General features: G+C 44.4%; 1 protein-coding gene across 1 annotated transcript in view; it reads left to right on the forward strand.

Annotated features, from left to right (window-relative positions):
• The first annotated feature begins 3171 nt into the window (after positions 1-3171).
• Positions 3172-19012, forward strand: part of LOC102574919 (glutamate receptor ionotropic, NMDA 2B) — a 42199-nt gene continuing 26358 nt past the window's right edge. The window contains exons 1-5 of the mRNA XM_006269786.3: positions 3172-3374; positions 3702-3873; positions 4506-4659; positions 6322-6447; positions 9888-10117. Coding sequence (XP_006269848.2) covers positions 3196-3374; positions 3702-3873; positions 4506-4659; positions 6322-6447; positions 9888-10117 — 861 coding nt within the window. The 5' untranslated portion in view covers positions 3172-3195. The remainder of the gene's footprint in view (positions 3375-3701; positions 3874-4505; positions 4660-6321; positions 6448-9887; positions 10118-19012) is intronic.

Below are 19012 nucleotides of genomic sequence, written 5' to 3' on the forward strand. Positions count from 1 at the left end.
TAAAGGAGCTGCTGTGCATCCCACTTCCACTGTGAATTCAGTAGGTCCCTACATATAACTCTACTTGGAGCTTCCTGTGGGAATTATCATGGTTGATGCCTGAGTGGAGAAGGTTTTGGTATTACCAGGAGTGGGTTTTTGGAACAGTGTAGGAACTAATAAGTGGGAAGCCTTTTACCAGAACCATAAGCTTTTTTTACAAGAACTGAGCAAAACTTGGAGTAATAAGAATTTACAAATTGCTTCAAATACTGAGACATCAGAAGTGCCTCAATCTGCTTTGCAGATCTTGGCAGGTTATACTCTTTAAATGAAGGCATCACCTTTAATGATTTAGCCAAGAAAAACCAGTGGCATTTAATTCTGTTGGCACAAATCTCTTGTCTTCATAACAGATTGCTCCCTTCTTCTCCTATGCACATATATACCACATTAAAAATACATTTGTATCCTTCTCTCTTGCATTTTCTTTTTCATATATGCACACAGTTTCTTTAATGCACTTATGCAATGTTGACTTCCAGTTGAAAAACTTTTGTCTGTCAAAAGCATTTCAAGACATTTCTCTCGTCCCTTAAATTTTCAAAGATGGGCAGGAGATAGCCATCTTGTGCACTCAAATCGCCTCTTGTCTTTAGGCATTTAAGTGTTTATTCAGTTATGCCTGAATGTTCACCCAAGCACCAAAAATGCAGGATTTGTATATAAAGGCACTTATAGCATCCTTGAAAATTTGGGTCAGCACATTCACATACATTGAGTTTTTCCTCTTCTGTGGACAATTTTTAGAAAGCTGATTGCCATGGACTGGTTTTAGGTAGTGCTAGGATTATTACCCTCAGATGGGCAGTTAAACAGGTTACGTACTGCTGGGTTTACCTTTTTAGTACTTCAGCACTCTCATAAATTCAGTCTATATAATAAACCCCTCAAAACATGCCTGGTATACAACCCTATGAGCTCCCTATTTCTGTCATAAAGGACCTGTGGCTAATCATGAGATAGGTCTGGGGTTGTCTCTACCTGATTTAATTTATTGGTTTGGTGTTTGTATTATGCCTGTTGCCTAGATAGTTCCTATCTAACTACTGGCTACTGCCAAGGCTCTGAAAGATATCTCATTGAACACTTACTTGGAATGTTAGTAGATGTGTGTATGAGCAGAGATCTGGCATGGATGAAGACTTAGGAGCAATCTACATAGTCTATATACTTTTACAACACCCGTTCTTATGCTGCCTCAAGTCTGGAAGCGTTGGCACTGGAAGAGGGTAACAGAATCACTGCTGCCTGAGTGACTTTTCTGTTCCCATAAATAACTTGGTAAACTCATTTTGGACAGTTTTTTTCTTTTAAAGTCAGATGAAGGTTTTTAAAAAAAGGCAATAAATATTTCATGCTGATTTTGGATGCTATCAAATGCAAAACACTACAAAGGCTTTAATTTTATAGAATAACCTTTGACACCTAAAGAGGTTCTAATAAGCACTTTTTTCTATATTAAAAAAAAATAAAATAGAGTGAAAAGTACTTTATTGACAGCTGCTGGAAAACAGGCTGTTTGGTTTACCCGCAGTGCAGGTATATCATGAACAGCAACAGGACAAACTTCCCACACACTTGCCCTACCCCCTCTATTAATGTTCTTCAGACCTGACCTGGAGGGACTGCTTGAAGGGACAAGAAGAGAGTTCATTCTCAAAGCCAATCAGTCCTTGCCCCCTCTGCTCAAGCTGTCAGCCAAAGTGCTAAGTAGCATCAACTGTGACAGGGGAAAATGTGAATGAAGTCGAGGCTTTGATATTTGAAAGCATCAGGGATGGTTTTTCTGGAATTTCTGCAGGAATAATTTACGTCGGGCAGTGGACATTGTAAATTCATTGCCTCATGATGGATAGGAATGGTTTCAAAGGGTAACTCCAGTCAAAGGAGTGCCGAAAGCTTCATTTGGAGAAAGGAGAGAGAATATAATCCACACGTGCAGCAGAGTGAAAGTACTGCCTCAAGATGTATAATTGCAACATTTTCCTTAAACAAAAATAACAATAAAGGAAAAATAATAGCTTCCTTCTGGCATATCTTTTCATATGACAGGAAGATGAAGCACTGGTTCCTCATCTACATTTAATTTGGACACTTGTGTAATTTAGTGGTCATGAAAATGTATAAATCATGAGTGATACTGTTGGCAAGGTCTGAGCTGGAGATGGTGTGGGTAATGGCTAAATGAGCTGCTTCTTCACAGCTCTATTCAGAGGTGGCCAATCCTGACATGCAACACTCAAAACTGTTCTAGTCCTAGGCTTTTCTGTCAAAGTTAACTCCATCTGGATTACTGAAAATATTTGGAAAAATGGCCTATTCATTAAAAATGGAAAAAAAAAAAAGAAAAATGATTTTTTCTTTGGTTCACTTGAAGCTATTTACTGAATTTAGCTTCCTCTGAAAAAAGGGGAAATGTCAAAATGTTTAATGTTTAATTTTGATATTTTCTAAATTAAATCTTTCAATTTTTCATTCCAAAATGACATTTTGTTTGGCCGTTTGCATACATTAATTTGAAAAAAAAAAAAAAAATTAAAGCTTCCTGAAAATGAAACGTTTCATTTTGGATTTAAAGGAAACACACAGGAGGTTTGAAGCCAGTGATTTGGGTTTGCATTTTTGGTAAGAAAACAAAAAAATAAATCTTTTTGGGTACACTGGAAGTATTATTTATTTCTTTATTTATTTTTCACCTTGGTCAGCAAGCTGAGAAAATGAGTTGTTCTTTCATCTCTAGCCCCGGCCTGCTGTACCTGCTGCTGTTTTAGTCTTCATCCCTTTCACTCGGTGCAGCTCCATCCTGACTGGCAGCACCTCTTACTTCAGTTTTAGCTCATAGTAGAACAGAGATTGAGTATTATGCCAAAAGTTGTCAGTTTGTGCTGTAGTTTTATGATGTACCTAAATATTCTAGGAAGATAAACTCTCCAAAGTCATTTCAGATGTGACCTTCCTTATTTTTTAATCTATTTCCCCTAATGTGGTCCTCTTCTCGCACATGAGTGGACTCAGACATGCCGGATCGTCCTCTCTTTTCTGGGCACAGGAAATTGTTAGAGAGGGTAGTTTGGAGAAGAATGGGGCAGTCATAGGTTTCTGCCTTTTTCTGTGTCTTTGCAGGTGGGGAAATGGAAGGATAAAAACCTACAGATGAAGTATTATGTGTGGCCCCGCTTTGAGCTGTACCCTGACTCTGAGGAGCGGGAGGATGATCATCTGAGTATTGTGACCCTAGAGGAGGCACCATTCGTCATTGTGGAGAATGTGGACCCGCTAAGTGGCACCTGTATGAGGAACACAGTCCCCTGCCAAAAACGCGTCGTGTCTGAGTAGGCACCCACAGGATCTTTCTCCTTCTGGTTTGCCTTTACCTGCAGAGCAGGTGGAGCTAGCTGGGTACTCTTTGCTGGCTCTCCCTGACACAGCTTTAGCAGAGCCAGCTGGGCTTTCTCAGCTTGACCCATGCTGTCACTGACCAATGCCTAAGCCAGCTACACTAACCCAGCCTGGCTCGCTCTGTCCCTCAGCACTGATATTGCAAGCTGAGCTCTTCACAAGGTAGTTGTGTGACAGGGAGGAGACAGTGTATCTTGGGAAGCAAGGGGGATAACGAGTGAAATTTTCCTCTTTAATCTCTTGTGGTTGTGATTCTGCAGAAACAAAACGGACGAAGAGCCAGATTACATGAAGAAATGCTGCAAGGGGTTTTGCATTGACATCCTGAAGAAAATCTCCAAGTCTGTCAAGTTCACTTATGATCTCTACCTGGTGACTAATGGCAAGCATGGGAAGAAGATCAATGGGACGTGGAATGGAATGATTGGAGAGGTCAGCAGTGAAGGGCAGGGCTACGCTTCACCCAAAGGCTGTGCTGCAGAGTCAAAGCCTATTTCCAGTTCTGATAGCCTCCCTTTGGGAGGAGCTGATGAGAACTCACATAAATAAGTGATCTGAACCCAGATATTATGGGGCTTGGGTGAAAGAATCCCCTCTAGTAATCTCACTGCTGAACAGTAGCACTCCTTTATCATTATTTATCATTGCCTGCTGTTTCCCTAGTCTGTGTGACACTTTACAATCAAATTAAAGGTGATACCATGAGGTTACAGTTGAAATTAAGGCAAGACATCCAGGATATGATGAAAGACCTTTCAGTGGTGAGCCTAAGGACAGCAGAAATAAGATAACATGTCTTCTGGTTTAGTAATGCATTTATCCTGAGAGCTGCAGAGGTGTACTTAAAGTTCATGTACATACATTCTTTGTGGGGAAGTTTACTATTTACAAATTTCTTGGAAGAAGAGAGGGATTAGAAGAGGAGAGAGGGCAGGAAGGGGATTCCAGGAGAAGAGGGCTGTATGGGCAGATGGGAGCAAAGGATGATGGTGTATTTACCTGTGATGCCCAAGGAGGCCAGGCTTGGGAGCATCTCTAACTGCTTTTCTTTTCCCTTGTGTCAGGTGGTCACAAAGCGTGCCTACATGGCGGTGGGTTCCCTCACCATAAATGAGGAGCGGTCAGAAGTAGTGGACTTCTCCGTGCCCTTCATTGAGACAGGAATCAGCGTCATGGTGTCACGTAGCAATGGAACTGTCTCACCTTCTGCCTTTCTAGGTATGTATGCTTTTCCTAAGGTGGTGGCAAGGAAGAGACTAACATCATTAACACTTAGCCGAACAGTCCTTGTGAGACTTTGGGAGATTCCTAAGGAGGACATTTCAAGTAGGGACATTTTAAAATTGGTGGTGTTTTATTTCTAAACCTCAAATGAGCAAAATCTAGACAAAAAACAAACAGGCAAAGTCCAGAAGTTCCAGGGTATTTCTCAGTGACCTTTCAGCCTAAGGTCAATATTACATAGAGCCATCCTCCACTCCACAGAGTATGGTTTCACTGTGGCTTGGCTAGTGGCATTTTCAAGAGCGCTGGACCATAAGAAAAAATAGTTTAGGTGTTATAACAGGACTTGCATTTAAAGTTAGTTATAACGCAATGGGCATGCCTGTACCACTTCCATGGCACTGGTCAGACCACTGCTGAAGCACTCTTGTCCCCCTCCTCTGTTTCTACATACACCAGTCCTGGAAATGAGGCAGTGAAATTGCTTGGAGGGTGTCCCTGTCTGTTGCTCCTTTCAAGCATGCTGGAGCAAGAGATCATGAGAGTGGTGTTAGGGGACTTGTTTTAGGTAGTTTCATCGCCTCATCTCCGGGGTTGGAGTGCATAGGGTGGAAGTGGGTGGGTAGGGCTGGCTTTCTGAGTACCGCAGAAGGGTACAGACATACCCGGAGAGACAAGAGGATGCTACACTTTTAGAGATGTCATCCATTAGAAGGCACATTAACCTGAGCTCCCCTTGGCACTGTGTGGTGGAAGCTAAGTATCTAACAGCAGCTATGAAAGAGATTATGGCATGATGTCTTTTGTCTAGTACATTTTGCTTTTATAAGATGTTTGCAGAGATGTCAAGTGTAAAAGGTGAGCTGTAGACCCATAGTCTGCTCCCTCACCCTGGGATCCTGCATGTTTTTATGTTCATGAAGAACTCTATATGGTAAATGAAGTTATCTAAACCTCTCTGAGCTGGGATTCTCATCAGATCATGTTTTTCAGTATTTTCTGGCTTTGGTCAGGTCCTGAAATATCACTGGGAAATATAAAACCGGAGCCGCAACAAGATTAATTTAAGGTTTATGATCTACCAGGAGATCTGGATTCAAATTTTGGCTGTAGTTTGGACCAGGTTTTTATTTTATCTCAGTTAGTTCGGCCTTATTATTGCCCTTCAGATTTAGAGAAGGGCAGGAGCCAGCACATTTTTAGTATGCTCTGGCATTCTTCATTGCAAAGATGATACTACTGTTAAAAATATCATAACTATAGCTAAGTCTCAAAGGCTTTAGAGGGGTACAGTTTGATTCTGGAAGGCACCCCACAATTCAGAATCCCCTCTGAGACTTATCCAGATTTGTTTAATCTTGCAAACTTGGTGAAAGGGCTTCATGGGTGTAGCCTTTATTCACTGAGATTCTCAATGTCTGTCTGATTCCAGATACCAGTGTATGAATAAAAATAGTTTTGTAATGAAACGTGGACTAAACTTTTTCCAGTCACTGGAGCTTTGAGGCTCAGTTTGAACTTGGGGGTGAATGCTGGGAGTCACTTCTTGTTCTACCCAAACCTGTTCCCCTACCCTCTGCTTAGAACCCTGTAGGATAACCTAATAAGCAATCTGGGCTGTATTTAACCTTTCACCCTGTTTTTTCTTTTTTCCAGAGCCATTCAGTGCTGATGTGTGGGTGATGATGTTTGTGATGCTGCTCATAATCTCTGCAGTGGCTGTTTTTGTTTTTGAGTACTTCAGCCCCGTGGGTTACAATCGGTGCCTAGCTGATGGCAGAGGTAAGAAGAGCCTTTATTCAGTGCCAACCCCTCTCCCTTGTAATTCTGGCTTCTTTGTCAATGGAATTTCCTTTTCCCCCTATACATGACATGGTTCCAGCCCACTCCAATCTCCATGTTCTGTCTAAAAAGGGAAGGGAGGTGGAAAAATTACTCTGAAGATAACAGATGTGTGTAATGGATAATTTGCTTGGCTCAGGAGGCTGTGATGTGGAGCCGTTAATCTACACAGTGCTAGCTCCTATCCACTTTGACTTGCAAGGAAATGGATTCCGAATGCTTGCATTGGTACTGCCTGTGTTGTGCTTTTCTGGGGATAATTAGTAGCTTTTCGCTGTCAATCCACCTTTCAGCAATGCTAAATTTCACTAGAGAAGAGTAAAGATTAAAAGCCATGAGAGAGGGGAGTCTCTCCCCTATTATATTCTTCCCTTCTCCAAACTTAGGATCTGTTAGCTCTGGATGCCCCCCCACCCATTTTAATTGTAATGCTCTTTGGCTGTCCAGAGGTTGAGAGGACTGGAAGAGTGAAACATGAGTTTTCTTGGGGATCAATGGGAGTTGTTTGTTAAAGGTATGAAGGAATAAGAAAGGGAAGCTTGAGTTCACTCAGTGGTGCTCAGAAATCTCTTCCCTTGGGAGAAGGCAAGATGAGTTAGAGAGAAGGACTATACAGCATTAGCAGAGGCTGGACACTCAGCAGTTAAAGTTGTTTCTCTTTCTTTAACTTGACTCTGTTATGAAATAGTTCCCAACATAAGGCTTTTTTGTTTTGTCAGCGTGCTGGCAATTTTAAAATGGTTGAATAGAACTGTTTGCTTGAAAATACATTCACTTGCTTTCCAACCTATTGCCTTGAGCAGATTTATACCAAGCTAGAGAACACTGAAGAAAAGGAATTTGTTATGGAAATACTGACAGAGTCTTATGTACAGTAATGCTGGTGGAGCCTTCTCTAATAACTGAGCTGTGAACAGTGCATGTGGGCAAATGCCCATATCTAAACAGATCTATGGACAGAAGTAAATATTAATGTAGCTATGAGCCTAATGTGAATTATTAATACAGATGTGTAAATAGTAACAGGTAATAGTATAAAGGTGAAATCAGATACATATTTTAAATTAGCTTTATGGCTAGATGCAAATATTAATATTTTGGGGGCTTGTAGATATCATGACATTGCTAAGACATATAGGTACAGATGTGAGTAACAGTGTGGCTATGGAAGGCAGATGAATATATTGTAGTGTTTTCTTGGAAGCAAATAATGAGCTGGAATTTCTTTGGGAACTCTATCCTTGTATTATTCTGTGATTGATAATGCAATTATGACTGTCTGCAGTGAAGTCAGTTGAATAAGGAGTGTTTTAGGGCAGAATTTTAAAAAGTCCATAACTGACGCTACATGGGACTTGCACTTGTGAGTCATGAGGTCATTTTACAAATCTTGCCTTTAACCTTTCTTTCCATTTTGGTCCTAAAAATGAATGAATGCAGTGCAAAAGTCCTGGCTAGTATGATTTTAACCTTACAGTTATAAGCACTAAAACAAACAATCTGTGTTCCTCATAATAATTTTAAATAGTTTCCATTGCCAATTGAAGATACAGTTTTACTATATAATACATCAGCTTTGAAGTCAGTTGTATGCACAGCTCAAGACAGATATAGGTTTGTTGGGCATAAAAGTTACATTTATAATAACACAGTTGATCCCCAAGGGGTAGGTTTTGGCTGACCCAGTGTTTGCAGGAGGGGAGCTGCAAGAAACCTTCTTTTAATTGGACTCCCCTACCAGTCAGTCCCAGTAAACCAGTCAAGTGTAACACCACAGCTAACAGGAGTATTTCCAAGGGAATTTGCATGCCAGTTAGCAGAGTTGAGCTGGTAGGTTTATAGGATGTACCCTAGGAAAGCATGCTCTGCTTCTTCAGATCCTCCAAAGAACTCCAAATTACTAGGAGTAATTGCAAATTTAATGTCTTTCCCAGTTTACATTCTCAAGTAAGGTGGGCTCCAATGTGCCCCTCAGAATTTCTGCTAATGAGTCCAGCATATGCAGCAAATTATGCTTGAGGAACCTTACATTTTCATGTAGGTTTCTTAGCCAAGCGCTACATTAACATACGCATTTATTATTGCTAGAAGGAGTGAACATATTCTCTGAAAAGTGAATATAGAAAACTAATGCCTATTTAAACAGCAGATCTTCTCTGTCCATGTCAGATTCAGAGTTGGAGCTTTTGATTTTTCTGAGAAGAGAAGAAATCAATGGACTATTCTTTAAAGTTGTTCACTGATCAAAGCCAGGATAGCTTGGCAAAAGCAAACTGTATTCTTTTCTGCTGTATGCATGATCAGCAGAAAGTAGGGCTATCAAATGATTAAAAAATGTGAATGCGATTAGTTGCCTGATTAAAAAAAATTAGTCACAATTAAGCATGATTTTAATTGAACAGCTAAAAACTCAAAATGATGCATAGAAAAACTCAAAATTATGCAGCTTCTCGCAGCTCTGTCTTGTGACCCGGCCCAGCCCCTGCCCCTGTCCCACTCCTTGCCTCACCATGGGGGCCTCAATCTGCCCCCTTGCTTCTTCCCTCCCCCATGCTTCTCCCCTTCCACAGACTTACCTGCAGGACTCTGCTCTACATGCCACCAGGCTGTATTCTTGGCTGCGTGCATGCTGTGGCTACTTATATGTGTCTGTGTGCACTCCCCCACTGCAGCTGCCCAGGGCCCATGCCCGGGCTGCCCTGTGGCTCCTCTGCACTGCCACAGCTGCCCAGCTGGGTGGTCCAGAGGTGGTAGTGATGGCAGTGGAGCAGTGCCTGGGTGCAGGTTCCAAAGCCATGTGCATGATTAATTCATTAAAAAAAATAATGCAAGAACGAATTAATGCATTAATCACTTGTGTTAACTGTGATTACTTGGCAGACCTAGGAGAAAGGTTAGGTGAACCATTTGTGGTTCAGTCCTTCAAATTATACAGTTATACCTGTGTAAGCCCACTGAGGGTGATAGCTCGCGCAGGTGTCTGTAAGGACAATTAAGTTGGAGGACAATTCTGTTAAGTGAGGTTAGGATTTCTCTGGCAAAATCTTTATTACCAGGGTCATCATGCATGAACCAAATAGGAACAGACTGACTCTGAGATACCAGGGTGAGTTAGCCAAAGCACCTTTCTCTTGACAAGTATCCAAAGTTTCTGAGGAAGTCTTTGAGGCACAATATGTGTGGGTGTCTACGCTGCTTTTCACTTCTCAGAGTAATACTGTACTTTAATGCAGCTGCACACATGTAAGTGTTGCTGCAGGTGTTAATTACAGATGTGGGAACAGATGGTGATGTTAATTCAGAAGTCAGGTTGCATGAGTAAAGAGAAACATAGACAGCTTGTCCCAAGGTTTTCATTACCTGTTTCTTGGTCATTCTAGAGCCCGGTGGTCCCTCTTTCACCATTGGCAAAGCTATCTGGTTGCTGTGGGGTCTGGTGTTCAACAACTCTGTGCCTGTGCAGAATCCCAAAGGTACCACTAGCAAGATCATGGTCTCTGTGTGGGCCTTTTTTGCTGTCATCTTCCTGGCCAGCTACACTGCCAACCTGGCTGCCTTCATGATCCAAGAGGAATATGTGGATCAGGTGTCTGGCTTGAGCGACAAAAAGGTAATGGATCTATCAAAAACAACCTTCCCTAGGGAGGAAGTTGTTCCCTGTCTCTCCTGTAGTAATTGGGATCCTAATGAGTTTATTCAAAAGATTAGATATTGATGCCATCTCTGGTTAAAATGGTGCAAATGCTCATTACTGTTTTACACTAGCAGTTTGCATGTTTAAAGACTGTGAAAAGGATGAATTGGCTGAAAAGGTGTTGTATATATTGTATAAACAATGATGGACCAGATCTTCCCATAGTGTAAATTAGCATTGCTCTATTGAAGTCAGTGGTACTGCACTGGTTTACACCATAGAGGATGTGGCTCTTTAATTTAATGCTCACTAGTTATGAATCGACCCTTGGAAGCATAATATAGAAACCAAACTTTTTTTGTTATTAGAGAGTAAGCAGCTATGCTGGGCTGTGTATGTTTGTTTCTTACCAGATTGCTCATGTGTTTGGGGCTCTACTCACTAGTGTGCTAAGAAAGGGTTGTTTTTATAAGCACTAGGCTGTGGGCACTGCCCATTTTTTTATAGGGCTACTTCCAATGAGCATGGTGCAATAGACTCACTTGCCTGTGCAGAGTCTATTCCAGGCTGTACAAACAACTTTGTTATTGTAGGGCTGCCCCTGAGTATTAGGCTGCAAATATTTTTATCGTAGGACAGCTATCAAGAACTGGACGGTACACATAGGCTTGTTATTGCAGGCCTGGTTATATAGTTGTGGTCCCCTGTGCACTCGGTGACAGGCTAGGCATAAATTGTGTCCAGGCCCATTACTGCATAGAGACCTTCCTGTCAGCAGGCTGGAAATTCTGTCGCAGATTCATTTCATTTTTGTTTTTTCAGGGTTTTTTTCTTAACTTGAAGTTTCTCAATATAATTGAATATGATAATGCAAAACACAATACACACAGTGTCCCTCATGTTCTTTATTTTGACTTTTGTCTTCAGGTGGTTCCATGCTGTTCCTACATTTTCATTTCATCATGACAGTTATTTTTTTTAAATTTGTATTTATTATACATTACTGCATGCTAGAAGCTGTCAGTTAAAGCAGGATGTTTCTGTAAAAGAGGAGTGGGAGTTGTCCAGGATTAATTATGAGACAAACATATTAGCTGGGTATTTCTTGTAAAGCTGTCAGCAAAGAAATCAAAGAAAGCATTAATAGTGTTGGCATCATCAAGGTTCACCTTCATCTACCCACTAAGGGCCTTGTCTCGTGGGACAGAAAAGTACATGTTAAATCTGTGGTACGTTATGCGGTATTCAAGTTAGAACTTGTCGCACAGTAATATATATTATGATCTCTGGCATACATAGCTTGTGCTCTGCTGCTGGAGGGCCGGTGAGCAGGCAGGCATCCCAGCATGCTTTGCAGGGTCCCCTTTTTTTGCATATTTCTGATGAGAACTAAGGAAAACACTGGTTAGCTGGCTGTCTTGCTGAAGAAGCAAATTCCAATGCCTCCTGGGCTAGGCATGGGATCTCCAATCCCTCCTTGACTGACTATCCCAGCTAGCTTCCTGGGGATGGTGAGTGGCAGAATTGAGTAAATGCTTGCCCTGGCTGCTCTAATCCACATGATCTCCATACTTCAGTGGCATTAGCTCCTTGCCCTAGGAGGTGCTACTTTGAGGAATGTAATATTGTCACGAACATCATGCTGGTCAACTTATAGATGGTACAACATGACACTGTGAAAGCTGCAGCACTGTGGGCTCAGTACTGGATGACACCTTGACACTGCTGGGCAATACCAGAGCTTGGATTGGTGTGAATAGCTCATGCTAGAAACCTGGGATGATGAGCAGAGGCAGAGGAAATTTAGGATGTCCTTTATGCCAAGCTGGTTCCACTACTGCAACACAATGATGTTGGGCTTTGGCACCCTGCGTACATCAAGAGACACATGTCCTGTTGGTTTGGAAGTTTGTGCACACCAGCAGCCTCTGTTCCATTTCCAACCAGCTGTGTGGGATGGACAATGGCAATGATGGCTTTGCATGACGTATATGATGCTTTACATGAGGAGCTGGGGCCTCAATTTATTGGGCTCAGGGACCTGCGCAAGGTCATCACGGAGTTTGAACAAATTACCCTCCATGGAGTTCAAGAGGCCCTGAATGGGACCCACATGCTCATTCTGTACCCCCATCACCATGCCTCAGATTAAACTATAAGGGGGTCTTTTCAGTTCTGCTCCAGGAAGTTGTGGACCACTGGAGGCCCTTCACTAACATCAGTGTTGGGTGATTGGAAAGGGTACTGATGCCTTCATAGTTGGGAAATCCAGTTTCCCAGAGATGATGGAGTAGGGGAATTTCCCCCCCTGTGCTCCCACCATCAATTTGAGTGAGCTGACCATTCCCTCCCTTGAACATCAGGGACCCAGCCATTTATTGCTTCCCTGAATCATGAAGCCAGTACACCAGCTGGCTGGACTCCAGGAAGGAGTTCTTCAGTTGCCAGGTAAGCAGCTGCCAAATGGTGGTGAAATGTGTCTTTGGGCACCTAAAGGCACACTGGAGGTGCCCAGGGGGGTCCTTCATGAACTTGGGCTGAGGAACATTCCCAGTTTTGTGGCAACTGTGTGCATCCTTCACAATATATGAGGGGAGTGGTGAAGCCTTTCAGTTCCAAACAGACCTACAGTGGGGGGAAACCCTTAGCACTTTGGATGGTTACTGGACTGAAGCATCCTGGACAGAACTACTGGTAGGCTATTCTGATCGGGAAAGCCTTGGCTGATTACTTTTTGGGACAACGTCTTGCCAGGTGGGAAGAGGTGAAGGGGACCTCTGTGTGATTGTAAACCCTTCATTCACTGCACTGCACCTTTTATTATCTATTTCTCCAGAGCATCTCAGTAAACATTGTCCATACTGTGGAAAGGTAAGTACCTTTTCTCAGCCAGGATGGCCGATCTCTTAGACAGGGCTTTAAACTAAGATCGCAGGGGGATGGGGAAATGCTAGCTGGAGCCTACCCAGGGACCAATATACAAGAAAGCTCCATCGACAATGAAACCAAGCAAGCCACTCTTATGGGAGCTGAGAAAACAGCTCCCCTTCAACACAACAGGCAGCCAGCGACCTCAGTAGAAGGACTTAGGTTCTTGTACACCAATGCCAGAAGCATGGGGAACAAGCAGGAGGAACTAGTCCTCCTGCTTTCCATTGGGCACTACAATTTAGCAGGGATCACGAAGACCTGGTAGGACTCCTGTCATGACTGGAGCATAGCCATAAAGGGCTACATCCTTCATATGTGGGCACAGCTTGTTCCAGGTGGAAGGGGGCAAGTGGCAGTGGGGTATAGCCTCTGCTCCAACAGAAAAGCTATGTCCTTCACAGAAGGGATCGGGTAGGGAAGAGAGGTGGGGGTGTTACCCTCTATGTGAAGGAGCAATACACCTCCCTACAGGCCGATGTTGGCCTCAAAGAAGAACAGCTTGAAAACCTCTGGGTCAAGCTCTGGGGGAGGTCCAGCAAGAGAGACCTGACTGTAGGTGCATACTACAGACCACCTAACCAAGGGGAGAAACTTGATCTAGTGTTCGCCCATGAACTAACGGAGGCCACGCGTGCATAGGACATGTTTGTCATGGGTGACTTCAACTACCCAGACATCTCCTGGGAGGAGTGCTCATCCAGCTCGGATTGATCACGATCCTTCCTGACCAGTGCCGAAGAGTTTGTTTGTTTTTTAATTGGGAGGTGCACAGGCCAACTAGAGGCAATGCAGTTCTTGACCTGGTTCTGACCAAAGGGGATGACCTGGTGACCAACTTAAACATAGAGGGCAGCCTAGGCGATAGTGACCATGAAATCATTACGTTCATGATCCATCACAAGGCTGACAGAACAGATACCAAGCTCCACAGGTAAAGGGAGCATGAGAAGCATGGTCATTCCTTAAGGATACAGTCCTTAAAAAAATCCATTCCCTTACGGAGAAAAAGTAGCAGAAGGGTCAAAAAACCCTCTTGGCTAAGCACAGAAGTTGCAGACCTCCTACAGAAAAAGAAAGAGGTGTACAAACAATGGAAACTTGGGCCAGTCTCTAAGGAAGACTACTTGACAATGGCCCACACTTGTAGAATACAGATTAGGCAAGCTAAGGCAGAAACCGAACTAAAACTAGCTACAAGAATCAAGGACAACAAGAAGTCCTTCTTTAGCTACATAGGGAGTAAAAGGAAAATTAATGGGAGTGTGGGGTCACTGCTCAATGCCTCAGGATACCTGGTCACTACCACTCAGGAAAAAATGGACCTCCTAAATTACTGCTTTGCCTCAGTTTTTCACAAGGCCAAGTGGAACAACGTGCCAGGTAGGGCACAGAATGAGCAGGGCGGGATTGACGCCATTTCCACCATTGCCGTAGAACTGGTGTACGATCAATTAAAAGAAATTAGATGTGTATAATCAGCATGACTGGATGAACTCCACCCAAGAGTGCTGCAAGAGTTGGCCAAAGTAATCGTAGAGCCTCTGGCAAAGGCCTTTCAAAAATCATGGGCTTCTGGAGAAATCCCAGAGGACTGGAAGAGGGCCAGTGTTGTGCCCATCTTCAAGAAGGGGAAGCGTGAGGACCCAGGAAACTACAGGCCAATTAGCTTAACTGCTATTCCAGGGAAAATCCTAGAAACATTGATCATTGAGACTATATGTGACAAACTTGCAGAAGGCATGATACTGAATGACAGCCAGTATGGCTTTGTCATGGGCAAGTCTTGTCTGACCAACCTCACTTCTTTCTATGATCAGGTAACTTGTCACCTGGATGAGAGAAAAGCAGTTGACATCATATACCCTGACTTCCAGAAAGCCTTTGACCTGGTATCCCACAAGGTACTAATCAGAAAACTGGAAGATATTGGGCTCAACTGCAGGACTGTCAAGTGGTTGTGAAACTGGTTGTAGGGTAGGACACAGAGTCCAAATGAATGGATTGGTGTCGTCCTGGTGAGATGTGTTGTTCAATATCTTCATCAACGATCTGGATGAGGGGGTGAAAAGTGCATTGGCCAACTTTGCGGATGACACCAAGATATGGGAATGTGTGGACACACCCACAGATAGGCTGCAGATACAAGCAGACCTAGACAGGCTGGCATGTTGGGCACAATGGAACCAGATGAGGTTCAACGTAGAGAAATGCAGTGCTGCGTCTGGGAAGGAAAGAACCCCCAGCAAACCTACAGGCTGGGTATCGCTAACCTGACCAGCACTACAAATGAAAGGGATCTGGGGGTAACAACAGACCCCAACATGAATATGAGCCAGCAATGTGACGCAGTAGCCGCCAGGGCCAATAAAACTCTGTCATGCATCAATCGATGCATCTCCAGTAAGTCCAAAGAAGTGATTCTCTCACTTTACTCAACATTGGTGCAGCTGCAGCTGGAGTATTGCGTCCAGTTCTGGGCACCACACTTAAACAAGGATGTGCTAAAGCTTGAGAGGGTCCAGAGAAGGGCATCTGCATGATCAGGGACTTGCATGGCAAGCCATATGAGGAGAGACTGAGGGATCTCGGACTCTTCAGCCTAAAGAAAAGAAAGCTAAGTGGGGACCTGATTGCAGCTTACTGCTATATCAGAGGCATACATTAGGGGCTCGGTGAACAACTGTTCACCAGAGCGCCCTGGGGGAAAACTAGAAACAACAGCCACAAACTCCTGGAAGATAGTTTCAGGCTGAACATTAGGAAAAACTTCTTTACAACTAGGGTGTCCAGACAATGGAACAAGCTCCCCTCAGAGGTGGTGCAACCTTCTACCCTAGAAGTCTTCAAGAGAAGACTGGAAGGTCACTTGGCTGGGGTCATTTGACCCCAGATGTCCTTCCTGCTCATGCATGGAGCTGGACCTGATGATCCTTTGGGGTCCCTTCCAGCCCTATGATTCTATGATACTAAGTGTCAGGCTTGACACTCCCTGTTGTGGGGGTTGGGGTGGGAGACCTGGGGTTGAGGGAATGAGTCATAGGTCCTCATGGGGTTGGGGCACCAAATTGAAAGGAGTTTGTGAGTGTTGCATGCATGGGAGGAGGAAATTGAACCTCTGGGTAGGTTGGACTTGTGAATGTATCAAGTTGAGAACTGGACAGGAAGCGCACAAGGAACAAATTTCCTAACTGGGCAAACTTTATATTTCTTCAAATGAACCTGAAATAAGTATTTGAAATCATAGGCCTTCTCACAAATAGATATGATGTGCTTAAAACTCTTTACACTGTGCACTTGTGTCAAGTGTGAAGTGGATGGTTTTCGGTCCACCCAAGGCCTTTGTGTACAGGCCTTCTTTCTGGCTGGGATGGTCTCTAGGAGCCATGGCATGGAAGCAAGCCCCACCCCACTCTCAGTTATATGGCTCCAAGGAACTTGATTGTCACATCTCCATGGTTAGATCTGAGTTTGCACTGCTGGGGGTAAATTGTGGTCCTTCTTGCTGCTCATCATAAAAGTTCAGGTACTTTTTTGGGGACACTGCCCTCCTGCTGCTAGAGTGAAGGCCCCTGAGAGTGTGGTGGGGTTTCCATTGCTCCAGGAAAGGGAAGGGCTGCCCCAGCCATGGTGTTCAGTCAACCTGCCACTGAGACATTCACTTGCTACTTGGAGTCCAGCCACACTGGGGGATGCAAAACTCCAGCTGGCCAGGGAGGCATGCACAACAATCTGGCCAGCCTCCCCTTGCTTCTACTGATCATCTGGCAGTGGTTGCTGGTCAGAGAAGGGTGGTAGAGGATGAGCTGAAGGCAGCCAGTGTCCATGGTAGTGCATGTTGGAATGAGGCTAGTTCCATTGCCTTGGGTGATGGAGGGTAGGTGGTTATAGGTATCTGCTGCCTGGCTGTCAGGAATAGACATAATCCTCTGCAGTAGTAGCTCTGGTGTCCAGGAAGGATTTGCATGACTCTGCAATGGACTGAAAGGTCTTGAGGGATGCTTTCTGCATCCTCTCTGAACCCCTCAATCTCTGCACCAGTTCCAGGAACTGTCTTCCTGCATTTCAGCCATTTATTGAAGAGTTCTCAGCAGCTGCTCTGATTCATCCTGCCAGTGCTTGTAGGCAGCAGGCCAGTTCTCAATGGTGGTAGCTTGGTGTATGGGGAACTCAGCAAGGTCCTCCAACATTTGATTTCAGTGGTCCCACCAATACTTTTGGGTACAGAACACTGTCTGAGCCTGAGTGTCCCTTCATGGCTTTGAGGTAGCATCAGCATTCAAGCTTCTGAGTGCTCTCATGCCAGGGTGAATTGTGAGGAGTGAAGAATGCAGAAATGGCCTTGAGATTCTTTCCAAATCTGACAGATAATATGCATGTGAATTCTGAATTCCCACCCAAACCCTGCCAGGCGCACAGACAACAGGGCATTGACAACAGAGCAGACCTTGACATTGTTGCAAACTTCTAAGATTATATGAGGGGAAACATTGCTCAGCCTGGTCATTTTCACGAGCCAGGAAGACAAGAGCAGAACCTCATCATGATAAGCAAGCACTCTGCTACCCACTCTCACCTAGCTGCTGTCCCTTTCTTCCCTCCCTGTAAGTTCCCACATGTAGCCAGGGATCATCTGCTATGAAACTTCCCTAACCTCCACCATAACTTGTCTGTCCCTGTCTCAGGACACCACTTCTCTGGCTGGTATTTCCTGGGATAGAGTGTCTCGTCAGTGCACAGCAGAGTTCTTTGAACTTGCAGGTAGTGATCCTGCAAAATATGCCTTGCTGCTTCTATGAGCTCTTCTGCCAGCTCATGTCTTAGTCATGGAAGGGAATTGCTGGTTTTGAAGGCTGTCTGCTGAGGCTGGCAGTCCCATGGAACGCTCATGAGGCTCTGGAAGCCATCCTTCACCTGCATTGCAGCTTCATAGCTCTGCCAGACCTCCTAGCAGTGAGACTGGGGATTGCTCATGCCCTGAACTGAGATCTCCTTTCCTTCTCCCAAATGCTCCTCTGAAGAATGATGTCCTGTCCCATGCCTTGCCTGAATGCTCTGAACCCACTATCTCTGCACCTTCGAGCTGTGAGGTGGACCTGGAATACTGAAGGTCTGCAGCTTTAACTGCCCCAGAAATGGCTGTTCTTATATCCCTGTGGTGATGGAGGTGGCTAACATCCCAGGACCCAAAAGATGACTGAGTTCCCTGTCTCCAGACCCATCCTCATCTAGCACCCACTGAGAAACATATGAGCCTGCCACTGACCATACCAACAGTTGCAGAGAGGGGGCAGGAGGAGGGTTGAGAGGTGGTGTGGGGTTAGGTTTTAGTCTGTCTCTCAGGCCTTCACCCCCTTGGTCACACCTCTACTATTGCTCAGACACCTCTAAATAAAATACTTTGATTGTATGTTTTTGTATGTTGTTGGTCCAAAAAGCTGTCCCAGGGTTTGGACCCTGGCCATGTGGATGGGAGTTGTGTGTGCCTACCCCTGGGTACTAGCACACAGAATTCATCTGATAGTAACCTATATCCATGGACTAGGGTGAAGGTTACCCCCCAAAACCTATTGATGCACCCCAAAAGGTACGGGATGTCCACAGAGGGTTGGAGAGGGACGAGTTGAAAGTTGCCATTGCTATCTACAGCCAGTCCTGCTACTTGTCCCTGAGCCACCATCTGGGCCATGATGCATGTGTAGACTACCTGGTGTTGCCGGCTGCCCTTCATACCATTGGTAGTAGTGGTGATGGTTCTCTCCTTGCCTCATATCATAAGGTCCTGCATCTTGCCACAGCCCCTGCTCAAGGCCTGCCTGCTGGGGTTTGACAAGGGCATTCTCTGATCCATTTTGGTTTATGAAGCTAGGGTGGTGTCATGTGGGCTGAGGTCCTACTCCCCAGAGCAGGTAGGGGTGTTGCCTTAGGTTCAGTACCATCCCT

Source organism: Alligator mississippiensis, chromosome 4 (genome assembly GCF_030867095.1).
Source record: "Alligator mississippiensis isolate rAllMis1 chromosome 4, rAllMis1, whole genome shotgun sequence".
NCBI classification, from domain to species: domain Eukaryota; kingdom Metazoa; phylum Chordata; order Crocodylia; family Alligatoridae; genus Alligator; species Alligator mississippiensis.